At 36.0% G+C, this 27752-nt stretch overlaps 1 protein-coding gene across 1 annotated transcript in view; it reads left to right on the forward strand.

Moving 5' to 3' along the window:
* The window catches only part of LOC106873185 (tumor necrosis factor ligand superfamily member 10), a 301855-nt gene extending 280599 nt beyond the window's left edge, over positions 1 to 21256 (forward strand). Inside the window, exons 3-4 of the mRNA XM_014920423.3 lie at positions 4500 to 4598; positions 20577 to 21256. Of these exons, the coding sequence (XP_014775909.1) occupies positions 4500 to 4598; positions 20577 to 21013 (536 nt within the window). The 3' untranslated portion in view covers positions 21014 to 21256. The remainder of the gene's footprint in view (positions 1 to 4499; positions 4599 to 20576) is intronic.
* The last annotated feature ends 6496 nt before the right edge of the window (positions 21257 to 27752 follow it).

Here is a 27752-nt window from a genome sequence, read left to right on the forward strand (position 1 = left end):
TTATGACGTATGTTTTGATTTTTATATTTGTTTAACATCCTTTGTCTATCCATTCGTGCAATGAATAAGTGATTGAAGCACAACCAGTGTACAGGTAGAGGATTTCATAGCCTTGTATTTAGAACAAATGTGTGCTCACTATTTCTGTGTAAAAATAGTTAATCCTGTCAGAGGGAAACAAATAGGGTCTTTTAAAGATTCATATCTGTAATCATTGTCATCAGTTTTATGTCTGCTTTCCATGTTTGTACTGGTTATTTGCTCCTCTGTAACACAGTGTCCCACCATTTGCTGCTTTCCTTTGTGAGGTGAAATCCTTTGTGTGGTTCAACATTCTCCTGCATACATCTTCCTCTTCACACACATACATCATCATCATTTAATGTCCATGTTCCAGGCTGGCATGGGTTGGAAGGTTTGACAAAGATCCAATGAGTAAAGGATTACATCATACTCCAGTATTTGCTTTGGTATGATTTCCGCAGCTGGATTCCCTTCCTAATGCCAACCACTTTACAGTGTGTACTGGATGCCTTTTTCATGCCACCAGCTAAAACATTTGATGTGTTGACCTAGAGAACCATGTATATGTCATGCTTAATATATATATATATATATATATATATATATATATATATATACAGTTGATAGGCCAGTTACTGCAGTATTTGTCCTGAGATAACATCTCTTATGGACATACTTTGTTAAAAACACAAAGTTGCAGAAAGCTAAAAGTTCATCCCAGCAATGGCCATGAGAATGGGCAATGTGTTTCAGTTTTTATGGGCATATAAAAAGTAGGTGCAGGAGTGGCTGTGTGGTTAGTTAGCTTGTTTACCAACCACATGGTTCTGGGTTCATTCCCACTGTGTGGCATCTTGGGCAAGTGTCTTCTACTATAGCCTTGGGCCGACAAAAGCCTTGAGTGGATTTGGTAGACGGAAACTGAAAGAAGCCCGTCGTATATATGTATATGTATGTATGTGTGTGTATATGTTTGTGTATCTGTGTTTGTCTCCCCAGCATCGCTTGATAACCAATGGTGATGTGTTTACGTCCCCGTAACTTAGTGGTTCGGCAAGAGAGACCGATAGAATAAGTGCTAGGCTTCCAAACAAGTCCTGGGGTAGATTTGCTCAACTAAAAAGCAGTGCTCCAGCATGGCCGCAGTCAAATGACTGAAACAAGTAAAAGAGTGTATACCAGATTTTTATTCAGTTGAGTGGCGATTTGCAACATCAGTGAATAAGTCATCCACCGTTTCCTGTATTGGAGATGACAAATACTCATCTGAGCATCTGGCTGGCTGCAAGTGTGTGCCTTTGGAAAAAGCATTCAAAAATATGTGTCCGGTGTTCTTGATAGCTGCTGCTGAGACTAAGTTTTGTCTCCCTCTGATATCTTTTGTCTTTAACAGCACATCCATAAGAGATGTTATCTCAGAACAAATACTGCAGTAACTGGCCTACTGACAGCATGTATTCATTAAGTATCATACATATCTAGTATTTTAATTAAATACTGCCTCAATTGCATGTAGTAAAGATATCTATCTATTTATCTATGTGTGTGTCTGAGAGAGAGGATTCATGTTATGTGCAGTAAATCGCAGCAATGAACATTTTTCGTTATGCTCCCCTACAATGTTGCATTGTCTTTCGATGGAGAGATGTTGTGATATTTATGACCTCTTTATCTTAAGTAAAATGTAAACGTAACACTGTGTTAAGCTTACATGTTGAGATATATATATAAAAGAAAGTATTATCTTCAATAATGCTTATTTATAACACTAAACATTTTTAATGTACTTAATGTACAATTCATTATACCTCACACTCACTGTCTGTATTCCCTATTTTACTCAGTTTCTTGTATTTTGAGTTGCTCTGACATCTTGTCACCACCATCTTTACATTTTCTTTCCAGCTCTGCTCCCACTCACCCTTATATAATGCAGAATAGCCATGTATCTATAACATGACACTTGTGCTTCTCCCACTATCGCATTTTAGCTCTCAACACCTGGCATAGAATTCTTCCCCCTTCTTCCCCTCTCAAATCCCAAATACTTTCTTCCTCCCTTTATTCAAGGGGGCTTTTTCCATTTTCCTGTTCTTTTCTCATCTTGCATGTTACATGACAACCTCACTAGTGTTAGTGGTATGAAAACCAGCACCCAGTGCACACTGTAAACTGGTTGGCTTTGGGAAGGGCATCCAACTGCAGAAACTATGCCAAAGCAGGGGGCTCAATAAATCCTGTCAAACCTTGCAAGCCATGCCAGAATTCAACATGGACCTTAAACGATGATGATTATATATATGTGAAATAATGAATTGTAAAAGAATAAGAGCTGAAATGTTTCTTATAAATTATAACAACATACTTAACAGTTACAACAGAAATAAGTTCTCAGAGATAAAGTTAGGGTATGAAAATTATCTTATCAAAAATGGATCTAGAGACATATGGCTTCTGGCCACAATAAAACAAAATTCCCAAGAAAGTTGAATTCCAAAGTTTTTATTAGCCACCCGCAAGAAGTTCTAGAATGTTCAATGAAAGCCTTTAGGCATGAAAATTTAACTTTACTGTATTTTTAATCTAACTGCCTATCACGAACTGATACCACAGATGCTCGACTGCATATTGCTATAAATAGTATTATCGTTACTTATCAGCAGTTTTGGTTTTTGAGTTTAAACATTCTTCGGTCAAGTTCAAAGGAAGGCAATTAATTAAGTGGTAGACTGGCCGACACATTTAAGTGTTGGACAAAATGCTTTCTGATAATATATATTCTAAGTTCAGACACCACTGAAGTGAACCTAATCTTTCATAGGTCCAGGCATGGCTGTACAGTTAAGTAGCTTGCTTCCTGCCCATGTGATCTTGGATTCAGTCCCATTGCCTGGTATCTTGGGCAAGTGTTGTCTTCTATAGTGCTGGGCTGACAAAAGCCTTGTGGGTGAATTTGGTAGATGAAAACTGAATGAAGCTTGTTGTGCATGCATGCATGTTTATGTATACCTTTGTCTTGACATAAAATGACAGCTTAAAGAAGCATCACCATCATACAAGTGATGTTCATTTCCAGTTTTCGATGAAAAACACACCTGGCCATTGGAAATATTACCTTACTTGGAAACAGATGAAGGCTGCCAAAAAAAAGGCTTCCAGCCATAGAAAATCTACCTCAACAAATTCCAGCTGTTCCTTGCAAGCATGGAAATGTAGGCATTAAATGATGATGATGATGCTATCTGCTTTATAACTGATTATCCTGTTCACCTCAACAAGTGGTTCTCAAGGGGGAGGGGTCCATATGATCCATGGGGGGGGGGTGCATTGACCCTTGGTGTGGGGGGGTCATGCAAGATTTTGCTGTTAAAAACTATGTGCAATGAATTTACAATACACAAAATATTTTTATGATTTTTTAAATACAATTCCTAAGAATATTTAATAATAAAAATATAATTGGATGTTTTAAAACATGGAATGACTAAAATAGGAATCAAAGGGCTCCATGAGTAAAAATTGGTTGAGAACTCCTGACCTAGACATTGCCACTGCATCATAGAGTGTGATGATGATGATGAAGACTACAGTAGCTCTTTGACTAGACAAGGTTAAATTTTCTACAGAAGTATAAGTAGTAGCAATATGCTGGATTACAATATACTACTATTGCTACTACTAATTTTATTGACACTGAAAAGATGTAAAGTTCAGTAGACCTAATAAAATTTGAGCTCCTAATTTAGTAATTTAAAGGATTGGCCAGAACCATGTGTAGGTGTTCATGGGCCCAAATGCTATACTGAGTGGGCTCCCACAGTTAACTGTTAGACTATGTGTTCACATATATCTCCCACTTCCTAAGGAATTCAAGAGCCCTGGAGCTTCCTGAGCCCTGGTATTTAAGACAGGTATCTGTAGTACCTACTTTAAGACAGTACCAGAAGGAGAAAGCATATAGTCTGGTTCTCAACAATTTTTGCCAAATCACTGTTTATAAGCAACAAGGAGCTAATTGATATGGTTGATAATATATATGCCTACAGTAATCCTTCATTTAAAAGGCTAATTCCAGACTTTGATCCATATTGCAAAAAAGGAGCACAGAGGGTTTATCAACCCTTTTGAGTCATGACAGTTTTCCTGCTGATATTTTCAGCTTAGCATAAATGGCACCCTAGCTACTCCAAGTTATCACATATCTGTTGTCTGTTAGTCTTGTGCAATTTTCTGCCACCTGTCCTAAGAATTACTGCATTCACTGTTTGACTAGTCTAGATACAACAACAACAAGCTGGCACAAACAACAACAACAACTACTACATTAATAAAACGATGTCTGAATATTGCCTTTATAAATTGATGTCTGCATTGGAATCATTCAGGAAATTTTTTTTTTTTCATAAGCTGGTATCTTGTTTCTGTTATAGCTAAAAAAAAAAATGTTTTTACAATAATTTTTATTTTCATTTCAGGAAACATTAAGCTGTCCAATGAAGATTCTCCAGGTGATAAAGAAAATGTTCCAGCAGCCCATATGATGGGAAGTATAAAATCTAATGTGCCGTCAAGAGGTTGGTAGTTTGGCATTTCTTATTTGTTTTTTGTCTTCTCCATCTCCTCTCTCTCTCTCTGATTATATTTATTCTATCTTCTTATTTGCTTATTTTGCTATTTTCTGTTTGAGAAGAATTTTAGCTGCACCTGTATAGATATCTAAAATTTTGTAAGATATCTCTGAATATTACACACACACACACACTCAAACATGCATACATGCACACAAAGGGTAGACACACAGGCAGACATATGAACAGGCATGTAGACATAGTCAAAATGCTCAAATTCAAGACATTTTTATCTCTATGTGCTTATTATTGAACAGAAGTTGTTTTGTATCTGACTAGCATAGATATAACTTTATATTGAATTTCAGATTTTGTTTTATTTTGGTACTTTCCTAAGAATTAAGTCTTAGAAATCATTCTATTTCTTATATTCATATCTCAAAATTTGAATCTAACTCACACCAACAATTTCCTCAATTGACTGCAATCTCAATGGCAGCTGTTTGCTTTTCTCTTTTCAAGATTAAATTCTCAGACTACGATGGTGTTTCTTTATTTTTTATAATACTCTTCTTCCTTTTATTCCTCTTTGAAAAATAGGTGAATGTTGGCATCAAGATAATCCCATTAGAATTTCTTAATCTTTAACAGTTTTTAACAGTCTTAGTTCTTACTTAATCCAGGTTCTTAGTCTTTCATTCTATTCAGAAACAGTACTATATTCTTTCAATTCATCTTGGCTTTTATTCAAATTATCTTTAAAGGCATTAAAGTTATAGATATTATTATCATTATTGTTGTTATTATTATTATCTTTGTTATTTTATTCAATCTCATTTTAATTCTTCAAATTTATATAAGTGATCCTTGAAAATGTCAGTTAGACCATATTTTAAATCCGTAAATCAATGCAAGTCAAAGAAGAGATGCGTAGTGGCTAGAGTGTATTCTACAGAAGCTGGAGAAAATTCCAAAGACATTTAGTCATCAAGATATCAAAGTTTTAATGATAAATGTTCCACAGATGTTGTTGTTGTTGTTGCATAACAGTAGTAGTAGCAGTAGTGGAATCTGATTGAAGTGACTAACAAAATTAATGATTGATGGTAACCAATACACTCAAAACACTATAACAAGACAATGAGGGATTGTATACATGATTGCTCAACCTGCTAGAAATAACAGCTATGTATTTCTAAAATTACAACCTTTTTTTTAATAGGTTCAGACTGTGGCCATGCTGGAGCACAGCCTGGAAGAATTTTTAGTTGAATGAATCAACCCCAGTACTTAGTTTTTTAAGCTTGGAATTTATTCTGCCAGTCTCTTTTGCTGAACTGTTAAGTTATAGGGACACCATATTTTTATATAAGTTAAACTATAAGGGCACTGTTAAGTTATATAAGCACACCAACACCAGTTCTCAGGTGGTGGTGAGGCACACACACACACGATGGGCTTCTTCCAGTTTCTGGCTATCGAATCCACTCACAAGCCTTTGGTCAGCACAAAGCTATAGAAGATACTTGTCCCACAATGGGACTGAACCCAGAACCATGTGGTTGGGAAGCAAACTTCTTACCACATAGTCATGCCAGGACCAATTTCTTTTTTTTTTTAATAAAGGAAGGATTCATTGGACAGTGTAATCCTAGATAGACATAGAAGGTAGGATGTTCATGCTTGGAATGCCTTTCATCGTTATTTTGTTCTTTCAAGACAGACAAGGGTTATACAATGGTAGCAACACACCAAATTTAATCTAGTTTCATTGGAGTTATGTTTTTAAGCCTAATATCATTGTCGGAGCAGCTGTCTGGCTTCCATGCCAGTGGCACATAAATAGCACCATTTGAGCGTGATCGGTACCAGTGTCGCTTCACTGGCACAAAAAACATTCGAGCAAGGTCATTGCTGGTGCCGCTGGACTGGCTCCTGTGCAGGTGGCACATAAAAAACACCATTTTGAGCATGGCCATTGTCAGTACTGCCTGACTGAGCCTCGTGCTGGTGGCATGCAAAAGCACCCACCACACTCTTGGAGTGGTTGGTGTTAGGAAGGGCATCCAGCTGTAGAAATTTTGCCACATCAGATTGGAGCCTGGTGCAGCCATCTGGTTCGCCAGTCCTCAGTCAAATCGTCCAACCCATGCTACCATGGAAAGTGGACGTTAAACGATGATGATGATGATGATTACTGGAAGAAACTTCAAAATATTGCTTTCTACTACAGACAGAAGACTGAAATTTAGGGGGTAGAGGGTTAGTCAATTACATGAACCTCAATTCTTGACTAATCCTTAATTTATTGACCTCAAAAGGATGAAAGGCAAAGTTGACTTTGGCAGAATTTGGACTCAAGGTAAAGATGGACGAAACTTCACCATGCATTTTGTCAGGTGTGTTGACAATTCTGCTAGTTCGTTACCATCAGAGACTTCTAAATATTAAGAGTGAATTCCATTTCCATTGATGGGGAATAAAGTTGTTAATGAATTCTAACACAGGTACAAGCCTTAGATTTGAGGGGAGGGGCATATTTGGTTGTATCAACCCTAGTATTTGACTGGCACATTATTTTTAATCACTCTAAAAAGATGAAAGACGTCAACCTCAGTGTTGCTTGCACTCAATATATAAAGGGCTGGAGTTAATTACCACAAGGTGTTTTGTCCAAAGCTCTAATGGTGTCAGTCCATATTGAGACTTTTGGATGACCCTCATTATCATGTGATTGACCAGACTATCAGATGTTATACACCACTGGTCACTATGCGCTTTGCATTGTTTTAGTTTTCAAACAATGCCACCCCACTGATTAAGCGAGCAGGCCAACATTCCTCCCAATCGGAAGACTAGTCCACTGCAGGGTGGCCCATTTACAGCCGAGTGGACTGGAGCAACATGAAATGAAGTGTTTTGCTCAAGAACACAACCTGCCACTCAGTCCGAGAACCAACCCCATGATCTGACATGAGCACAACACCTTAACCACAAGGTCATGTACCTTCTTGTTATAATGGCTTTAAATCAGCCTTATTGTTCTGTTGGCCCTTAATAAATATTATGGATCTAGCCTCTCACACCTAGCCTACATTGTCATTCTACAACTAAACAATCACCTCATGGAAATCTCAAAGCTACGAATTAATGCATGATTAATTTGAACAATGTTAATCAATATGCATTACATTAGAATAAATAATCTGAATACTAAAGACTTATATCCAACCATTTTATCTAAGATGAGGGTCTCTTTACAATCACTTGATGCACCATGTCTAAAAGCAGAAAGAGCGAACACCATTGGCCTAAAGACAGATGAAATACCGCTAAGCATTTGATCCGGTATGCTAATGATTCTGCCAGCTTGTTGCCTTCAGAGTCTTCTAATTATTAAGAATGAGTTCCATTGACAGGGAATATAGTTGTTAATGAATTTAATCATAGATACGGTAGCAGTATCCATTGCATAGTTCAGTTATACAGTGTATTCCTAGATAAGGCTGAGGTATGGCAGGCCAGCACACACGCATCCAAATAATGTTACATAAACTCATTAATATATATATATATGCTTATACATGGTTCACATAGTCACACGGGCATATTTTCATAAATATATGTCCACTCACTTATCCAAGCCAAGAAGTTTTCACTTACGCACACACACACACATACATACACTCATACAAAGTTGTTCACATGAACACATCCTCACAGTATCAGAAACGTGTGTGTGTGTGTGTGAATGTCTGTTTATGCATACACATGGCAGTCACACTTCTCCATATACAATCATATACATTTATGCATACACTTCCTCATGCAAGTACATACACACACACACACAATAAAAGATAAAAAATCACACAACGGCCAAAATACCACTCTCTAACACCCTCCCATACATTCTGTGTACATATACACATTCATATCTCCTTGTCCCTAAATGAAGCCAAGTTGAGTATGAATTCGACAGAAGACCGATACATCAACTGTTCCATTTCCTTTCAGTTATTCTATAAAAGTTTGGCCAAATTAAGCAGCTGTCTTAAGAAGCAACTAATATATTCACCCAGTAGCGCTCAGCTCACGAAAACACTATTGACAGTTGAGGCTATTTTGGGGGAATTTTGTTAAAAAAATATTTCTATCAACTGTTTGTTATTTCCTGATCAGAAAATATACTCTGCAATATTTATTTTTATAGAGTCCAACAGCGTAGACGAGCTTGTAAAAATATTGCAAAGATGATTTCTTTATTTTCCACAAGGGCAAAATGGATACTAATGCCACATTACAATGCAATCACTACAATGTTATATATATATACATATATAGGTGCAGGAGTGGCTGTGTGGTAAGTAGCTTGCTTACCAACCACATGGTTCCAGGTTCAATCCCACTGCATGGCACCTTGGGCAAGTGTCTTCTACTATAGCCTCGGGCCGACCAAAACCTTGTGAGTGGATTTGGTAGACGGAAACTGGAAGAAACCCGTCGTATATATGTATATATATATGTATGTGTTTGTATATGTTTGTGTGTGTGTTTGTCCCCCAACATCGCTTCACAACCGATGCTGGTGTGTTTACGTCCCCGTAACTTAGCGGTTCGGCTAAAGAGACCGATAGAATAAGTACTAGGCTTACAAAGAATAAGTCCTGGTGTCGATTTGCTCGACTAAAAAAGGCGGTACTCCAGCATGGCCGCAGTCAAATGACTGAAAAGTAAAAAAGTAAAAGAGTATATATATATATATATATATATATATATATATATATATATATAAAACAAAGCTGCATCTTGTATTCCTGTAAAATCTTTCTGTCATTACTCTCTCATTCATCATTCACCTTGTTTTTTATTAATGTGTCTCCTCCTCATTATCATTATGTCTCTTCTATTATGCCATCTGTGCAACAAGAGATAGAATTACTTTGAATATGCTACCCATATTCGGTTCACTCCTCTTTTCCATTTGCCATTGTTTATTGCTAGCCCTAACAAGCTCTCTTCTCTCAAAACCTCCCCTGTCACTCATTGTTGACTCTCACTCTCTCCTTGTTTACCCATCTCTTTCTCTCTCTCTCATCTTCTCATGTTTAACTGGTTGGTCTACATCAGTGGTTCTCAATCGTTTTGTTTTTTTTTTTTTTAACCTATGAATCCCTTTGAATCCTATTTTGCTCAAGTAAAATAGGATTCATATATGTGGAAGAGTGTCTGTGTGTATATAGGTACAGGAGTGGCTGTGTGGTAAGTAGCTTGCTTACCAGCCACATGGTTCCAGGTTCAGTCCCACTGTGTGGCATCTTCGGCAAGTGTCTTCTACTATAGCCTCGGGCTGACCAAAGCCTTGTGAGTGGATCTGGTGGATGGAAATTGAAAGAAGACCATAGTGTGTGTGTGTGTTTGTGCGTCTGTTTGTCCCCCCCCCCCCACCATCACTTGACCACCAATGCTGGTGTGTTTATGTCCCCATAACTTAGTGGTTCGGCAAAAGATAGAATAAGTACTAGGCTTACAAAGAATAAGTCCTGGGGTCAATTTGTTTGACTAAAGGTGGTGCTCCAGCATGGCCACAGTCAAATAACTGAAAGAAGGAAAAGGAAAAAAAAAAGAAAGATCCACGTAGCCATTCAATGTTAAAAAGGATCCTATTTTATTTTCATAACTAAATATTCTTAGAAATTGGAAAAGAAATAATTATTAAAATATTTTGTATATTTTAGAAGTATAACCAATTTATTGCAGATAAATTTTAACAACAAAATCCTATCTGGAAACCCCAAAGAACCATATGGACCCTAATTAAGAATCACTGGTCTGTTGGTCAAAGATGTTCCAATAACAACCATCCTACCTTATATTAATAGCATAGCTCAAGAAAATCAAAGATTGGGGTTCACCATGAGCAGCATGTTTGGGTCTGCTGTGTAGGTTTGTAAATGCTTGGAGGCCTGGGAGAAGGGGCAGCAAACTCAAAAACTGCCCTGGGTGGAACCTTTTAGCTTCATCACAGCTTTATGTTCAGACTCAGTTGTATCCGAGACAATATCTAACATAGTGTGTGATTATCTGAAGGAGACTCAACTGCTATTTCTAGAATGCCGAGCAACACCATCAAAGCTCCTTATTGCCTCAGAGACAAAGATGACGATGATGATGATGATGGTAGGACTACTACTGCTGCCGCTTTTGCAGCTGCTATGGCTAAATAAATAAAAGAGTGGGTGAGAGTAAAATTATTGTTTGAAAATATTTCTTTTGAAATTTGTATAAATTAGATAATCTAAAATATTAAACTTCCTTCCAGAAACCTCCAACTAGTGTTTATGGAGTGGAAAGAGAAAACTGTCTTTATCTGCTTTAACACACACACACATGTTTGTGTGTATGCATATATGTGAATATACATGTATGTGTATATATGAATATACATGTATGTGTACATATGTGTGTATATGCATATATGCCAATATATATTTATATATATGCACATATGCTAACATATATGTGTGTGTGTGTGTGTGCATGTGTGAGTTTACATATATATGTGTATAAATATATACATGTGTGTGTTTATCATTGCTTAATTACATTTTGTCAACATTACTAGATTTATTTTCTGGTAAATTGCATAATGTATCTATCTCTTTCTCTCTCTCACATACACACACACACACATACAGAGTGTGTGTGTGTGTGTGTGTGTGTGTGTATCATGAAACACTAGCAGTTTTTGATATTAAATATTTCCTTTCATGTAGTAGGAGAGACAGCAATAAATAAAGTTAGTAATAGGCAATCACCTTCAAAATTCTATTATTTTATTTTTCTCTGCTTTTTCCCCACTTCTCCTGTTTCCTTCAGATATAACCAGGAAGGGTATGTATACACATACATACGTATTATATACACATATACAGCTTGAGGTGTGTATAGCTCTAATGTAGACTCTGAAAATCTTTCATGTATCACTTTATTTCGTAGTTAAGAGTTCCATTATTGCTACAATGGTAATATTAATGTTGTTCGACATCGTTTTTGCTTCTATTTACAAATGTTCTTTTTTGTGAGTGTATATATGTATATATATGTATATGCATATATACATATACACACACCCATACATATATATACATATACACTCACAAAAGTATTTTTGCGAATATATGAATACATATGTACACTAAAGTATTTGGGTATATATGTATATATATATATATATATATATATATATATATATATTTTCACACTCTCTTACAAATATTTTTGTAAATGTATAAATTCATATACACACAAAAGTATTTGAGTGAGTGTACATGCACGCATATGTATACAGTCACATATACTCCACTCTTATGCAGACAAAACTTTTTAGTAAATATATATATATATATATGTGTGTGTGTGTGTGTATGTATGCGTGTGTATGTGGTATGTGCACATCAAATTGTTTGTGTTAGTTTAATTTATCTCTATAGAAGTAAGAAAGAAATAATAGTGATAACATAATTCCACTATTTACTCTCTTCTCTTCTACAGAACCTGATGCCATTTAACATGTAGTAACGTCATATTTGACTATGAGAAGTAGAATTTAAACAAACACAATTTTAGAATTTGATGATAATAATCATCATCACCACCATCATCATCATCATCATCATCACAATGTGATAGATGTTAGTTTTTTTTGGGGGGGGGGGGTTGTTTTATAGAATATTGACAACATTGAGCCAACTTTATCATTCCACAGCTAAAGTAGATTATCTCATCCAAATATTTTCCTTTTATAGCTTTAGTTAAACACAAATATGTCAGATTGGATTTCAAGGACTTTATTTCTTATAATTTAGAAATCTTTGGCTTAGTGAAAATTCCTTTGGTAAACACAGTGTACAAATCATCAAGACTAAGTAGGGATGGCCATGTTGTTGCTGTTCAGTCCCTGTTCAGTCCTAACTGCAGAGACCCCCATGATTAAAGTCACTTTAACTTGAAAATCCTGTCCTTTTCTCTTCAATGCATCTTTTGTCTGAGATTGTAGCCTGATATTTGAAGGATATTTAACTGCTATTTTCTTATCTGGGCTCACATTATGACTGGTGTTCTTTCTCTCCTTGATGAAGCTCAAAAAAACAAGTTGTCTACTTTTAAGATAAGCTGGTATTTGAGGGAGAACTGTCTGCTATTTTCACATTTGAGCTGATGCATCTTCAAGTGTTCCTTTTGTTATCAATCAAGTTCAGACTATGGTTTGAGGGAGATTTGGCTGCTATTTTCATACCTTGGCTAATACTACATCTGCTGTTCTTCTTTTCCTTGATCAAGCTCAAAAACAAGTTGTCTACTTTAAGATGGTAAGCTGGTATTTGAGGGAGAGTTGGCTGCTCTTTTCAAATATGGGCTGTTGCCTCTGCTGGTGTTTGTTCCCTTCTTGATCCAGTTCAAAAGCAATTTTCTAACATTGTTTTTTCCTTTATCTTTTACTTGTTTCAATCTTTAAACTGAGGCCATGCTGGGGCACCACCTTGAAGAATTTTAGTCAAATGAATTGATTCCAGTACTTATTAATTTTTTAAGCCTGATACTTATTCTCTTGATCTCTAAGTTATGGGAAACAAACACACCAACACCAGTTGTCAAGCAATAGTGGGGAACAAACACACACATACACATGATAGGCTTCATTCAGTTTCTTATTTCTTTATTGCCCACAAGGGGCTAAACATAGAGGAGACAAACAAGGACAGACAAATGGATCAAGTCGATTATAACAACCCCAGTTTGTAACTGGTACTTAACTAATCGACCCCGAAGGGATGAAAAGCAAAGTCGACCTCGGCAGAATTTGAACTCAGAACGTAGCGGCAGACGAAATACTGCTAAGCATTTTGCCCGGCGTGCTAACGTTTCTGCCAGCTCGCCGCCTTCATTCAGTTTCTGCCTACCAAATTCTGCCTCACAAGACTTTGGTTGGCCCCAAGCTATTGTAGAAGACACTTGCTAAAAATACCATGCAGAGGGACTGAACCTGGAACCATGTGGTTGGGAAGAAAACTTCTTACCACACAGCCACTCCTGCACCTTTGTTTATTATTTTTTGAAGTTAAACTTTAACCCTTCTCTCAGCACTGGGACATTCTTTCTATCTATTCCATGGTACCTGTTCTGCTGAACTTTCCTTCTCATGAGTTTCCTTTTTCTTTTTTTCCATTCTTATGCTTCTTCTTTAATCAAGTGACTCACAATCCTTCTAATTCTCTTCCTTTCAATGTTGTTGTTGTTGTTGTTTCCAATTGCTTCAAGAGTTTCTCTCCAGCAGTTTCTCTCAAATAGCTGTCTTATAGAACTCTCTTCCTTCTCATTTCTCTGATATAATCTTAATTCTTTTAAATCTTGTTCTGATTGATTTATAGATTTTAGGGCGGTATCTCATTAGATTTCTTTTCTCCTTTTCTTTTGTAACTCCCACAAGACCAAGTAATTGCTTGAGGTTTGTTTTATTACTGTTTTCTAGCTACTGCCTTGTTGGAAGTGACTTACAACAACAAAAGAAAACATGTAGAGGTGTGGTTAAGTAGTTCACTTTACAACCATGGGGTTTTCAGTTCAGTCCCACTGTGCAGCACTTTAAGAAAGTATATTCTACCATAGCCCTGAATCAACCAATGCCACGTGAGGGAATTTGATCAATGAAAACTGTGGCAACTGGCTGTTTGTGTGTGTGTGTGTGTGGCCACTATGTAACAGATGCTGGTTTCTCCATCCCCTTAACTTAGCAGTTTAACAAAAGGGACTACTAAATTAAATACCAGGCTAAATACTAAAAATAGTACTGGGTTTCGATTGGTTTTGAGGAATTTTTTCAAAGCATTGCTCCAGCATGACCTGGCTTGTAGATGACTAAGGTGATGGGGACATTGGATTAACAAAATTGCTAGTTTATGTCCAATCACTAACAATGCAATTTGTCTATAACCTATACTTCATCATCGTTTAACATCCGTTTTCCATGCTGGTATGGGTTGGATGGTTTGACTGGGGACTGGCAAGCCAGGAAGCTGCACCAGGCTCCAGTCTGATCTGGCAATGTTTCTACATCTGAATGCCCTTCCTAACACCAACCACTCCAAAGGTATAGTGGGTGCTTTTTACCTGCCACCAGCACAAGAGCCAGTCGGGGCTGGCATCGACCATGTTCGAATGGTGCTCTTCACATGTCACTGGCACAGGGAGCCAGTCAGGTGGATCTAGCAATGACCCACACATGAATGGTGCTTATTGTGTGCCAGCAGCACTGGTATCGGCCACAACTACAATTTCCATTTGATTGTGATTTGATATTAACTGTACTACACAATGGATAAAGAACTCATTACTATAAACAGCAGAAGCACTGTATTATTGCCTAATGTTTCCATAGCTTATAGTACAGAATTCATCTCTTTTGAGTATAACTTGAAGTGGAGTGTGTTTTGCTACTCTGTTCCCAGTACCTCATATTCATCTCCTGTGAGTAGTGTTGCTATGGTTCAAGGTTTTACCAGAAGCTGATTGTAGATATATTCACACACACATGCATGCATGTGTAAAAGGGCATGGTTAGAGTGTTGCACTTACGATTGTTAGATCATGGGTTTCAATCACAAATCAGGTGGTGCATTGTGTTCTTGAGCTCCAGTCTACTCAGCTGTAAATGGTTCATCCTGTGACAGAACAGCTTTCTGATCAGGGAGGAATGTTAGCCTGCTTGCCAAGCCAGTGAGGTTGTGTCATACAAAACCTAAAACAATGAGAAGTGCATTGTGATCAGTGATGTATAACAACATCCAGTAGAATAATCAATACTGTGATATATGTACATATATACTCATATGCCATATTTACTTGTATATAAGTCACACTATTTTATACCCAATGTTAAGTTTAAAAAATTAGGTATGACATATAAAAGTCAATATGGTGCATGTATATATGTATAATCCTTTTACATCCACTTTTCCATGTTTGCATGCAGTGAACAGAGCTCATTAAGGAATATTCTTATGTAACTTGTCTTGTAACTAGGTAGAATTTAGTGGCTCTAGCAATTTTAATGTCTATTAGTAAATAAATCTACTACAATAAATCCACACATAAGCTTGTTGTAATAAAATTAAAATAAACACTTGTTAAATAAAACATGTAATGTCATCACCCTTCACCTGTTTCTAAGCTAGGTAAGATTTTCCCAGGAGTGGCTGTGTGGTAAGTAGCTTGCTTACCAACTACATGGTTCTGGGTTCAGTCCCACTGCGTGGGCACCTTGGGCAAGTGTCTTCTACTATAGCCTCGGGCTAACCAAAGCCTTGTGAGTGGATTTGGTAAACGGAAACTGAAAGAAGCCCATCGTATATATGTATATATAAGTATGTGTGTGTATGTTTGTGTGACCGTGTTTGTCCCCCCAACTTCGCTTGACAACCGATGCTGGTGTGTTTACGTCCCCGTAACTTAGCAGTTCGGCCAAAGAGATCGATAGAATAAGTAATAGGCTTACAACAAATAAGTCCTGGGGTCGACTTGGTCGACTAAAGGCGGTGCTCCAGCATGGTCGCAGTCAAATGACTGAAACAAGTAAAAGAGTAAAGAGAGAGAGTATGGTCTAACACAGTTATGATGCAATGTCCAGGCAGAAACATATGCACATACACATATTACAGGCTTCTTTGAAAACTTTGGTCAGCCTGGGGTTATAGTGGAAGACATTTACCCAAGGTGAATCAAAATGGGACTGAACCTGAAGCTATGCAATTAGAAAGCACAGGTGCTTTTACATGCTGGTGACACGTAAAAGCACCCATGCTGGTGACACATAATGGCACTACCTGTGGAATGTAACAAGCATCCATGCTGGTGACATGCAAGAGCACCAGGGGCATGTAACAGGCACCTATGCTGGTGACACATAATGGTACCCATTACACTCTTGGAGTGGTTGGCATTTTGACAGGCTACCAGCTGTAGAAACCATGCCAAAATCAGACTGGAACCTGATGTAGCTCTCCAGTTTACCTCTTCCAGTCAAACTGTCAAACCCATGCCAGCATGGAAAGTGGACATTAAATGATGATGATCACATGATCCACCAGACTATGAGATATTGTTATACATCACTGGTCACAATGTGCTTTGCATCATTTTAGCTTCTGAATGATGTCACACTATACTGGCTAGGTGAGCAGACCAACATCTCCACCCCCTCCACTTGAGGGTTAGCTGTAAATGAATAACTCTGCAGCAGATTGAGTGGACTGGAGCAATATGAAACGAAGCATTTTGCTCAAGAACACACACTGGTCAGTCCAGGAATCGAACTTCCGATCTTGCAATCATGAGTGCAAAGATATATGTTAGTTTTTATTTAGTTAAGCCTGAAAGCTGCAACTACCATCTGCAGAGATTAAATACTTACATTTGAAGCAGAGAGTTAGATAGCATAAACTACTTTATCTGGTCGTTTATAATCTGTGAAAAGTTTTCTCATCATCTTGCATAGATATTAAATATTCTTATCATGTTCTTATGTAACTTGTCTTGTAACTAGGTAGAATTTAGTGGCTCTAGCAATTTTAATGTCTATTAGTAAATAAATCTGCCACAATAATTCCACACATAACCTTGTTGTGACAAAATGAAAATAAACACTTGCAAAATAAAAATGTAATTCATGTTTAACTGTGGGACTGTCTCAGTGAAACAGTATGTAATAATAGTGTAAAGTGTGAGTGAAAATGTTATTCTAGCAATTTTCACTGGTTTATATTTGGGAAATACTGTTAGCTATTATGCAACTGTGTTGATTTGAGTCTGGCAGACTGGGTGAAATAGATATTAGTCATTTTGACTAACTGCAGGAATTACCACACTGAGGAAATTCCAGACACCTGATGCCCTGAAGAGGAAGGCAATTGGTGCAGCGAAGGACACATTGTAGGTGACAAGAGGAAATTGCTAGGTAGATACAGTGTATAATTAACTGGATCTCAGGAGCAAGGAAAAATTGTTGTAGCAGTAATAAGCAGAGTAGAGAGAGAGAAAGTATTTGGGGGTTACAGAATAAAGTTTATGTGTGAGTGACATTATGGTCAACAGTTGGATTGTTTTCTTTTTGTGTAAGATATATGCATAACAACAGCACTATTCCAGTTGCAGGAGCAATATTCTATTGTGGATCTAACTTGAGCTTTAACCCTTTAGCATTTAAACCATATCAGGCCAAAATACTCTACCTGTTTTATATCCAAACTGGACAGATCTAGCCTCTTATACCAACCCTACAATGTCATTCTAAAAATAAAAAGTTATTTATCAAAATCTCAAAGCTACAAGATGATGCATAATTCGAAACAATGTGAATAAATAAGCATTACATTACACACAGTAATCTGAATGGGAAAGGGTTAAAGAGAATCAAAACCTGTTAGAAACTAGAGTATCTCCTGGCCCTGAATAAGAAGGTGGGGTTTGGCAATTAGAGCTTTTGATATAGTAATAACAAAGGCTCATTGGTTGAAGGATATAATATATGATTCCAAATGCTACTGAATTTAAATGCAAGGCTACAGAACAATTCTGAACTTTAAAAAATTTACTACAAACACATACAAGATAAACAAACTTGAAATACCAGCTGTATTACTTCAATATTAACTACTACTATTGTGGCAGTGAGCTGGCATAGCCATTAGTACACTGGACAAAATGCTCAATGAATTTCACTCATTTTTATGTCCTAAGTTCAAAACTGCCAAGATCAGGTTTTGCCTTTCTTCCTTTGGGGATCAATAAAATAAGTACCAGTTGAGCACTGAGGTTGATGTAGTTGAATAACCCCCCCACCCCCAAAAAAAAATTCACGCCTTGTGCCTATAGTAAAAAGTATTATTATTATTATTATACTCAAAGTTAAGCCTTCTTGTTCAGAGCCAGAAAAGAGAAAAAAACGATTGAATTTTGGGACCAAAACACTGGAAATAAAAATTAGCTCCAGAACAGAATACTGTTCCCTACTCTGGAACAGTGTTGCTGCTGCATATGAACATATTAGACTGTATCCAAAATAAAATCACCCAATTAATTGCCGTAATTCAAAAAGAAAGCCATCACAAATAACATTACAGCTGTTGTTATTTAACAACTCTGATCAGTCATACTGAAACAGGCTCCCAGCAGAAAGACAGCTGATTAAATGTCTGTCAAGCCAGAGCTACAGATGTTCAGTTTGTTGGTTTATGTCAAACAGCATCCAATTATTTGTTGTTCTAATTGTGGCTTTCTTGTAGAGAATATTGTCTTTTGATTTAAAGACTAGAAACAATTTTCAGATTTTAAAAACATCATCAGGCAAGCTGTTACTGGCTCAGCTAATCACCCAGTTTAGTGGAGGTTGAATAGGAAGGTTAACTCAATAGTTAGGGACTTTGGTTACTTTGTTTGTTATTATAACAATTGTAGAAAATATTGAAGTCAAATTATATAAGTGGAAATGCTGAATAAATCGATTAAGTTTTGTTCTATTATAAAAACCAACAAGGCAAATATATTCCCTGATTGTCAATAAGTCAAAATTTGACAATGAAATGTCTGATTGACAAGATAAAATTATTGATAATGTATGAAATGGTTTCAAATTTGGCATCAAGAAAGTTGCCCAAAATAAGGTGAAATATCACTATGTTCGTACGTAATATAACATACACGTGACCCTTATGAAATAGGGAATGTTAAGTTTAAAGAAATAAAAAGGGGTTACTATTGTGAAATGATATAGTAGTCTAACTATCAAGAGATAGTCAGAGGGATAATGAATCTGTTTTTTAGGCACTAATATATTTTGATGGGGAAATGTACCACATGCTAATATTGTGCATAGAAAGAATCTGGTTTCATGTGCAGCAATGTATATAGAAAAGTGTGATCAGCCGTCGCAATAATTAGACAAATATGTTGGATATAGCTGCAAAAACTGTTGCCATGTATGCTGCAATTGCTATCAGATGACATGCATGCCAATTAATATAGCCACATGCTAATTACTGATAGAGAATGATAGAGAATCAAATGTCTCAATTTATTCAGCTGTAAATGATAACCATGGGTGTAAGTTCACTTCGTTAACACATTAGAAATATGGTCTTACTTTTTCCTGGAGAGTTTCATTACACAATTCTTTCTACAAATGATCTCTGCTTGCTTCAGTCTTTTTGTTCTGCACTATATGCCAATAAAACACCTAACAATTACAGTGGCTCTGATGCCAACAGCAGTAAGTTGCACCTCTACATAGCATTTTAGTTTAAGGAAAGGTATTAAGTTATGATCCTCTTTGTACTATTTCTGGTATCATCCAACACTACAAAATAGCAACTCATATTAGTCAGGTTATTGTTGCAGTTTTATTTCTTTTATAAATAAAGTTACAACTATTTAAATTGAAGAGCAAAAATTTGAATAACTTTGAGAAAAGAATATATCTTAATTTCACTCTTCTCTACCAAAAACAACATCTAAAGCACAAAAGTTGTGTTCTTGAAATAGTCTTCCTGTTATTAATCATAATTTATCTACAAATTTTTTACTCCTAATCACACCGATGTGAGATTATGCTTTTAAAAGAGGTATATTTTTCTACTTAACCCCTGTATTAGGAAATAATAACAGACCCCCCCCCCTTCATCTTGGTGTTTATGTGTGAAGAAGCACATTCATTCGTTCATGCACTGACTATTTTGTGCTCATATTTTTAATGGAATAAAGTGTGTGCTTTGATTAATTTTCAAAAATAAAAAAAAAATTTAATGATAAAGGTTTTATGAAACAACAGCTTAGAATCAAGATTATTGATCATTCATCCATTATTGATTTCGAATTGTTCCTTTTATTATGCATATGGCCACTAATCATTTCTGTTTTCTTCTCTATCTTCAGTACCTGGTAAACAAATAACAATTGGTGAATGGATTTATAACAGAGATCTTGGATTTATCCAAAGAGCCAAATATCGTCACGGTAGAATCGTTATTCCATCTACAGGAGTATATTTCATCTATAGCCAAGTATCTTTCTTGGAAGTGGTTGATATCAAACAAGGCAACTCAAAACCGCCATCAACAACTTCACCGAGTTTATCACATTACCTCTATAGGTATAATTTGATCTATCCTCATGGAGGAGAAGAAACATTGATCCAAAACTCTATAACTAAGTGTTGGGGTCATAATAAATCCTTCGGGGAATACACTAGCTACCTTGGAGCAGTTTTTCAGCTGAGACAAGGGGATGAAATCTTTGTTAAGGTTTCAAATCTAACATTACTAACAAGCGACCCTAAATCAAATTATTTTGGATTGTTCAAAATTAATTGAATTTGGCAAAGAAAATAAAGGATGTTAGAGAGAAAGAAAAAAGGAAATTTCAAAAAAGTATTCACACTTGCTCCAACTGATTTGGTTTTTTTTTTTTTTTTACATAAAATCTGCAAACAAATTAATGATAATCTCTCAATAAAATCCTTTTTTTTATACAATTACACACATCTTTAATAAGGTTCAGTTGGAAAAAAAATATAAATTTAACAAATAAAAAAAGAAAGGAACTAAACCAAAAAAGCAAGAAAGTTAAAATCAGAAATAAAAAATTCTTTGAATGGTTTTGAAAACTGAAAGCAAAAAAAAAAAAAAATGAATAGAAAATATCAAATGATGGTGCTTTGAATGCATGAAATGTCAGAAATATGAGCTGGGTAAATCCTAAAGCATTTTAAAAGCTAAACATCTAAGAATATAAAGTGCAAAAGAGAAGAGCAAAGTCAGCCTTCACTCATCACTTCTATCTATTTCTATCACCTTTAATGTCTGGTGAACCATAATGCTGTGATTATATAAAACAGCTCCTGTTTTGGTTTCTTTTCAAAGAATCACAGAATCAGTAGCCATAATTACACCGGAGATGAAATTGAGATGGGGGAGGCGGGGCATAAATTAAATTTCTGTTTCATTAACAAATTATAAGAATAATGAAAATAAAATGATTATCATTTCAAACCTAGAATATGAAAATGATACCTAGCCTTTCAATGTCATGATCAAGATCAAGGATTATATCCTTTGAAAGAAAGAATAAGGTTTATATATCTATATCCTGTGAATAAAAGAATTGAGATATATATATATTATATCTTTTGAATAAGCAAAATTAGGAGATATCTTTTGAATAAAAAAAAACTAGGATATATATAAATGATAATTATATATATTGAATAAAAGAATTAGGATATAGATTATATATATCTATTGAAAAAAATTTGGATATATATATATATAAACACACACTCACCCCTTTGAATTAGCAAAGTAAGGACATATGTGTTCATACACACGTTTATATATTTCTTTTTCCAATGGTCTTAACATTTTGACTTATACCAGCTGACTCTTCACTTTTAAAAATTGTTTTATAAAATATGTAAAAAAAATTAAATAAAAAAAGTTTAAAAAAAGAATAAAATTTGTTGTTCTTTGGACATGAAAAATAATCAAAGACAACTCTATTCTTCAGAACTGACATCTTGAAGCTTCCAAAATTCCCTTATATCTTTTTTTTTTTTTTTTCCTGTCCTATTAATAATATTTAACAAAGGAAAATAAATTTGTCTAAGATTTCTGTTTTCTTTTTCAACATTCTACAATATATTAATGTCTGCTTTAACCAAATCCTGATCCGCCCTTATAAATGGAGACTTAAGTAAAAAAGCGAAACAAATTATTGAAAACGAAACTAAAATAAAAATCATCTCCAATCAGTTTGTATTCTTGGGTGTTTTGTGCAAATTTTGGTTGGAATAATGACATTAAAAAAAAAGAATAAAAAAGAGATACACATTTGAATAAAAAAAAAAAAAGACGTTTGTATTCTTTAATGTTTGTACCCTAAACATTATTATTATTTTTTTTTATATATATTATTCTGTATGGTTTACCAAAATTCCATTCCTTAATCCATTGTTTCTTCCTTGTATAATTTGAAATTAAGGAACAGAAATAATTTCATCTAAAGAATTTTATGTTTTATTCAACTTGGTGGTTGGGGAGGCAAAGAAAATTACGTTTTTTTTTTTAATTTCAATTTTTTTTCTTTTTTCCCATGAAATTTTTGTTTCACTTATCACAATTTTATTAAATATTTCAAAATACTAAAAGATTGTTCATTTGCCTTATTTATTTATCTTTATCTTCTTTTTATAATGAAAATCATTTGCTGTTGTTTAGTTTCTACTTTCAGCAATCATCTCTGATCAAGTAAACCAATAGATCAAAAGTTTTCTCATCACAACTGTCATATCTTTCTATCCAATGTATCTTAGTACAGTCCTTGGACTGTGACCATGCTGGGGCACCACCTCAAATTTTTGTTTTTAAAGTACTTATTTTTATTTTTAAAGTTTCATACTTATTCTATCAGTCTGTTATGCTGAACTAAGTTATAGGGATGTAAACAAACCAGCACCAGTTGTCAAGTGGTTGCTAGTGGGATGACACATGCATATATATGACTAGCTTCCACTGCCTACCCAATTCACTTACAAAAAGTTGGTCAGCCTGGTGCTATAGTGGAAAACACTTACTCAAGATGCCTTGCAGTGGAACAGGACCCAAAACCACAAGGTTGTAAAGCAAGCTTCTTAACCACACAGCCAAAGAAGTGGTGGGTAGGGTGGAGGGGAAAGATAGGTGGGATTTGAAAGAGATTTAACTATTGTTACTATTAGCGGATCAAGTAACTGTGTAGAGGTTAACACAATCTTTGGCATGAGTGTTTTCTTGTCCTTGGATCTTCAACCACTTAAGAATCATAGAGGTGCTTTCACTTCACAATATAAAGCATGTCTTAGTCATTCTTAAAATCTGGCAATGCCCATCCCTCTCCGGGTCTGAACACAGCTGTTCAAAATACAAAAGAATCAACCCACTACTCTATTGACCCTGAAAAGATTAAAGGTAAAGTTGATCTTGGCAGGATTTGAACTGAAAATTTTGCAAACCAAATACTGCAAAGCATTCTATCTACTGTGCTAATGAATTTGCCCCGAATTAATGTATATATATGCATCGAATTTCTGTGCTTTGTGATATATATCCATTTACATCTGGGTGGAAGATAGGTTCTCTACAGCAAGGAACATGTTCTGTTCTGGCCCCTTCTACTTCAACCTCTTATCCTACAACATTAGCCACCTCTTACTCCTGGATCCCTGCTCATTTTAGTCTTACAAGCTACATGACAACCTCATTAGTGTTGATGTCATGAAGAAAGCACCCAGTACATTCAGTAAAGTGGTTTGCATTAGGAAGGGCATCCAGCAAGAGAAACCAGGCCAAAGTAGACAGAGTTCAAGGGCAGTCTTCAGAACCTTCAGATCCTGTCAAAGCATCCAACGCATTTCATACCAGCATGGAACACAGGATGTTAAATGATGGCACTGATTAAGTATAATCTTGCTAAAATAGTAAAATCAATTCAGGTGTGTTACAAGAATTTATTTTACTAAACAATCACATTCATATACCCAGGCCTATTTCCTATTATTTTTAGGAGGAGGTAACCACAAGACATACACCAGGCATTCCATTCATTTCCTGGCTCAAAGAAGCGAGCCCTGTCCTATGCTCGGATCAAGGCATAGAACACAAGCCCCAATATCAGCAGCAGGGCCAACAGCATATGCTGATTTACCCCAGCTGCATCATGCTGGTTCCATACCCATTTGAGCAACATTAAATTCACTTATCCATCCACAAACACTCTCCAAGCTTTCCTATCTTTTATAAACTCTCTTGCCTTTCTCACTCCAACACCTCTAACCATCAAAGCTTTCCTCTCACTTTCCATTCACACAAACTGAGGTCTGCCTCTGGTTCTGCTGCCTACCACTTCTACCTTCATCACCATCCTTACCATCCACTCCTCATCCATCCTCTCCATGTGGCCAAACCACCTCAACATCCGTCTATCCAACTTGGTTGTTAGTTTTTCTCCCATTCCTGCTCACCTTCGTACCTCCTCATTCCTCATCCTGTCCATCCATATCACACCAACCGTAGTCCTCAAACGTCTCATCTCAAACACATTTAGTTGTCTCCTTTCCACTGGTTCATAGGCTTTATCTGAGAGACATTCCTGGGAAAATAACATAATTGTCCTACAAGAACTTGGAAAAAAAATAAACTATCATTAGGCTTCATCATCATCATTTGTCCACTTTCCATGCTGACATGGGTTGGACGGTTTTGACAGGGACTGGCAAGCTGGAAAGCTGCATAAGGCTCCAATTGTTTTGATATGGTTTCTGTAGCTGGATGCCTTTCCTAATGCCAACCACTTCACAGAGTGTACTGGGTGCCTTTTACATGTCACCAACATGAGATTGAAAATGAAAAGTTATGTCAGATTTTTTTTTCTGCCACCAAAATATGGAGGAAGACACTGTGAAAGAGAAGTATCACTGTGCTCAATGTATAAGTAACCTCAAAGAACTTGGAAATTTAGTTAACAATTTAATTATCCTATTAGTTTAAACAAACAAACAAAAAAGAAATTCTTGAGAATATTTTTGTTTTTTCTGCCAGAATAGGAAAAGGACACTACAGAAGAGAGAGAGTGAGAGGGGGAGGGAGAGAGAGAGTTATATATGTAGTTCATCTCAACTTACAAAAAAATGTCAAAAAGTAATTATTTCAACTGCTTTGTATACAGACATACTTTCAGTTCTCATGGAGAAAGTGCATGCATATACACTCACTTTACTGTTCTGTTATCTTCATACCTCTTCCCTACCTGTCCTCAATTCTTATGCTTTCTGCTCCATTCTCTGCACCACTCAAAAATTTCATCCCCCCCCCCCCACAACTTTCCAAATCTTTTTATATTTTTTCTGCCAATCCATTGTTCTGACCACTCCCTTCCAGTGGGTGGTCTTCTTACTCTGTTTATATCCTTTTTTGTCCCTATCTTCGTACTCAGTCTTATCCACTACCCTAACATTTCTCTTCCTCTCACATCATACCATTCAAACAGTCTCCCTCATGACCATGACTAGCTTTCCTCTCCCTCTCAGTTCACATCTACCTCTTGATACTCTCTCATTTCTCATTTGCATTTTCCCAAATTCTAACGCTAATACCTTTACCTCTCTCCCTCTCTCTCTCTCTCTCTCTCTCTCTCTCTCTCTCTCTCTCTCTCTCTCTCTTTCTCTCTCTCTCTCTCTCTCTCTCTCTGAAGAAGAAAAAAGACAAGTGTACAAAAATGTTCCACTTCTTCCTCACAGCATAAAAAAACATCTTGCAACTTAAACTATTCGTATCCTTTTCTCAGTTTGTTATCTAAAGAAAAAGAAATGTTAAAATTACAAGTCTGGTTTCTCCTATTTAAATAATCACTCAGCAATGTAATCCTGAATGATTATAACCATCAATTGTAATCAAGAATAACTTTGCATAAGTATGTAGTTACAGGCAGATACAACCACTCTCTCAGCCAGTTTGAGTCATTATTAGCCTGTAAAGTAGAACATTTTCTGTATCTAGGCAAGTTTTTATCAAACAAGTGCCCCTCAGAAAAGGATGCGGAACACAAAACTGGAGCTGCATATGGGGCATTTGGAAAGTTAACCAAACACATTTCTAACAACAAAGGATCTTAACTTAACAACGAAAATTATGGTTTATAATGCTGTTGTCATCTCAACTTTGCTATACAGCTGTGAAACCTGGACTAGATAACAAAAGCTTTATTCAGTTTTGAGCACCAAATGGGAACACTATGTGACTAAAAGCAGAGTCCTGGAAAAAGCCAATAATCAAAGTATCGAATTGCTGATCACCAAACACTAACCTTCAATGGTCAGGACATGTAGCAAGAATGGAAAGGTCAAGATTCCTACATCAAGTCTTATTCAGTGAACTCACTTCAGGAAAAAGACCCTCTTCAAAGATACAAGGACCAACTCTAAACAACACTGTAAGCCACAGGGATTGATCTTAAATCGTTTGAAACACAAGCCCGAAACTGTACCAAGTGGCAGTGTTCCATCACCATCAAAACCAAAAACTTCAAAGCCACCAGAAAAGAAAAGGAGGAAATCAGATGACAGGAGAGAAGGGCTCAACAAAATCAACCTCATCCTTCACCAACATTGCCATGCAGTCAATGCCATCAATTCTGGTCTACAGAGTCATCAACAGCATTACCATAAAGGAAGCATTCAGAAAAAGAAGAAACTCAATTCTCAGATACTAGATAAAGCCACCGCTGATGGATGGCATTAATAAGGGCATCCAGCTATAGAAGCCATGCCAGAGAAGAGAATGGGATATGATGCAGTCATCTGACCCATCAGATCTAGTCAAGCCATCAAACTCATGCCAACATGAAAGGCAGGCATAAAAAGATGATACAGTCGAGGATGTGGACAATCAGAAGAAAAATGGTAGCAGACAGGATTAAAAAGCTTCAAATACAATTGTTTTTCTTCTGTTTAAAAACATGAGGCAAATCCTACTAGAACAGATTTTTCTCTTTTGAGTGTTACATTCATATTTAAACATAATATATTCATTATAAACCTTAAAATGAATTTACATGAGTCACAGTAATTAGAATCTAATTCCTCTAATTATCAAACAATTTTGCTGTTTCTTTGTCTATGTAACAGACATATGCTCAGAATCACAAAAGAGTAAAATAAATGAGCTTGCTACAGGTCCCTGCCTAAATCATGAAATCTTTTCTCTTCCTCACAACAAAGAAATATCTAAAATGGCTTGTCAAGTCTGCCTGATGGTCTCTTATCTTGTTGAGGGTAGACAAAGGTAATTTAAGTAACAGTAATTTGCTGGATTCAAATTCTATAGACTGTATCCAGCTTCCTTTCCATATAAAAATTAGCCTTATGCATAGTCAGAAGAAATCAATATAAGCAAACATTAACATATGCTATGGTGAATAGAATCAGTTAAAATATACAATAGAGGAGATGATTCCATTCATTCATGAAATAATCTATATTCAAATCTCAGTGAAGTAAACTGTCTCATGTATTGACGTAAT

This window comes from Octopus bimaculoides, chromosome 3, assembly GCF_046866305.1.
Source record: "Octopus bimaculoides isolate indiv1 chromosome 3, ASM4686630v1, whole genome shotgun sequence".
NCBI lineage: Eukaryota > Metazoa > Mollusca > Cephalopoda > Octopoda > Octopodidae > Octopus > Octopus bimaculoides.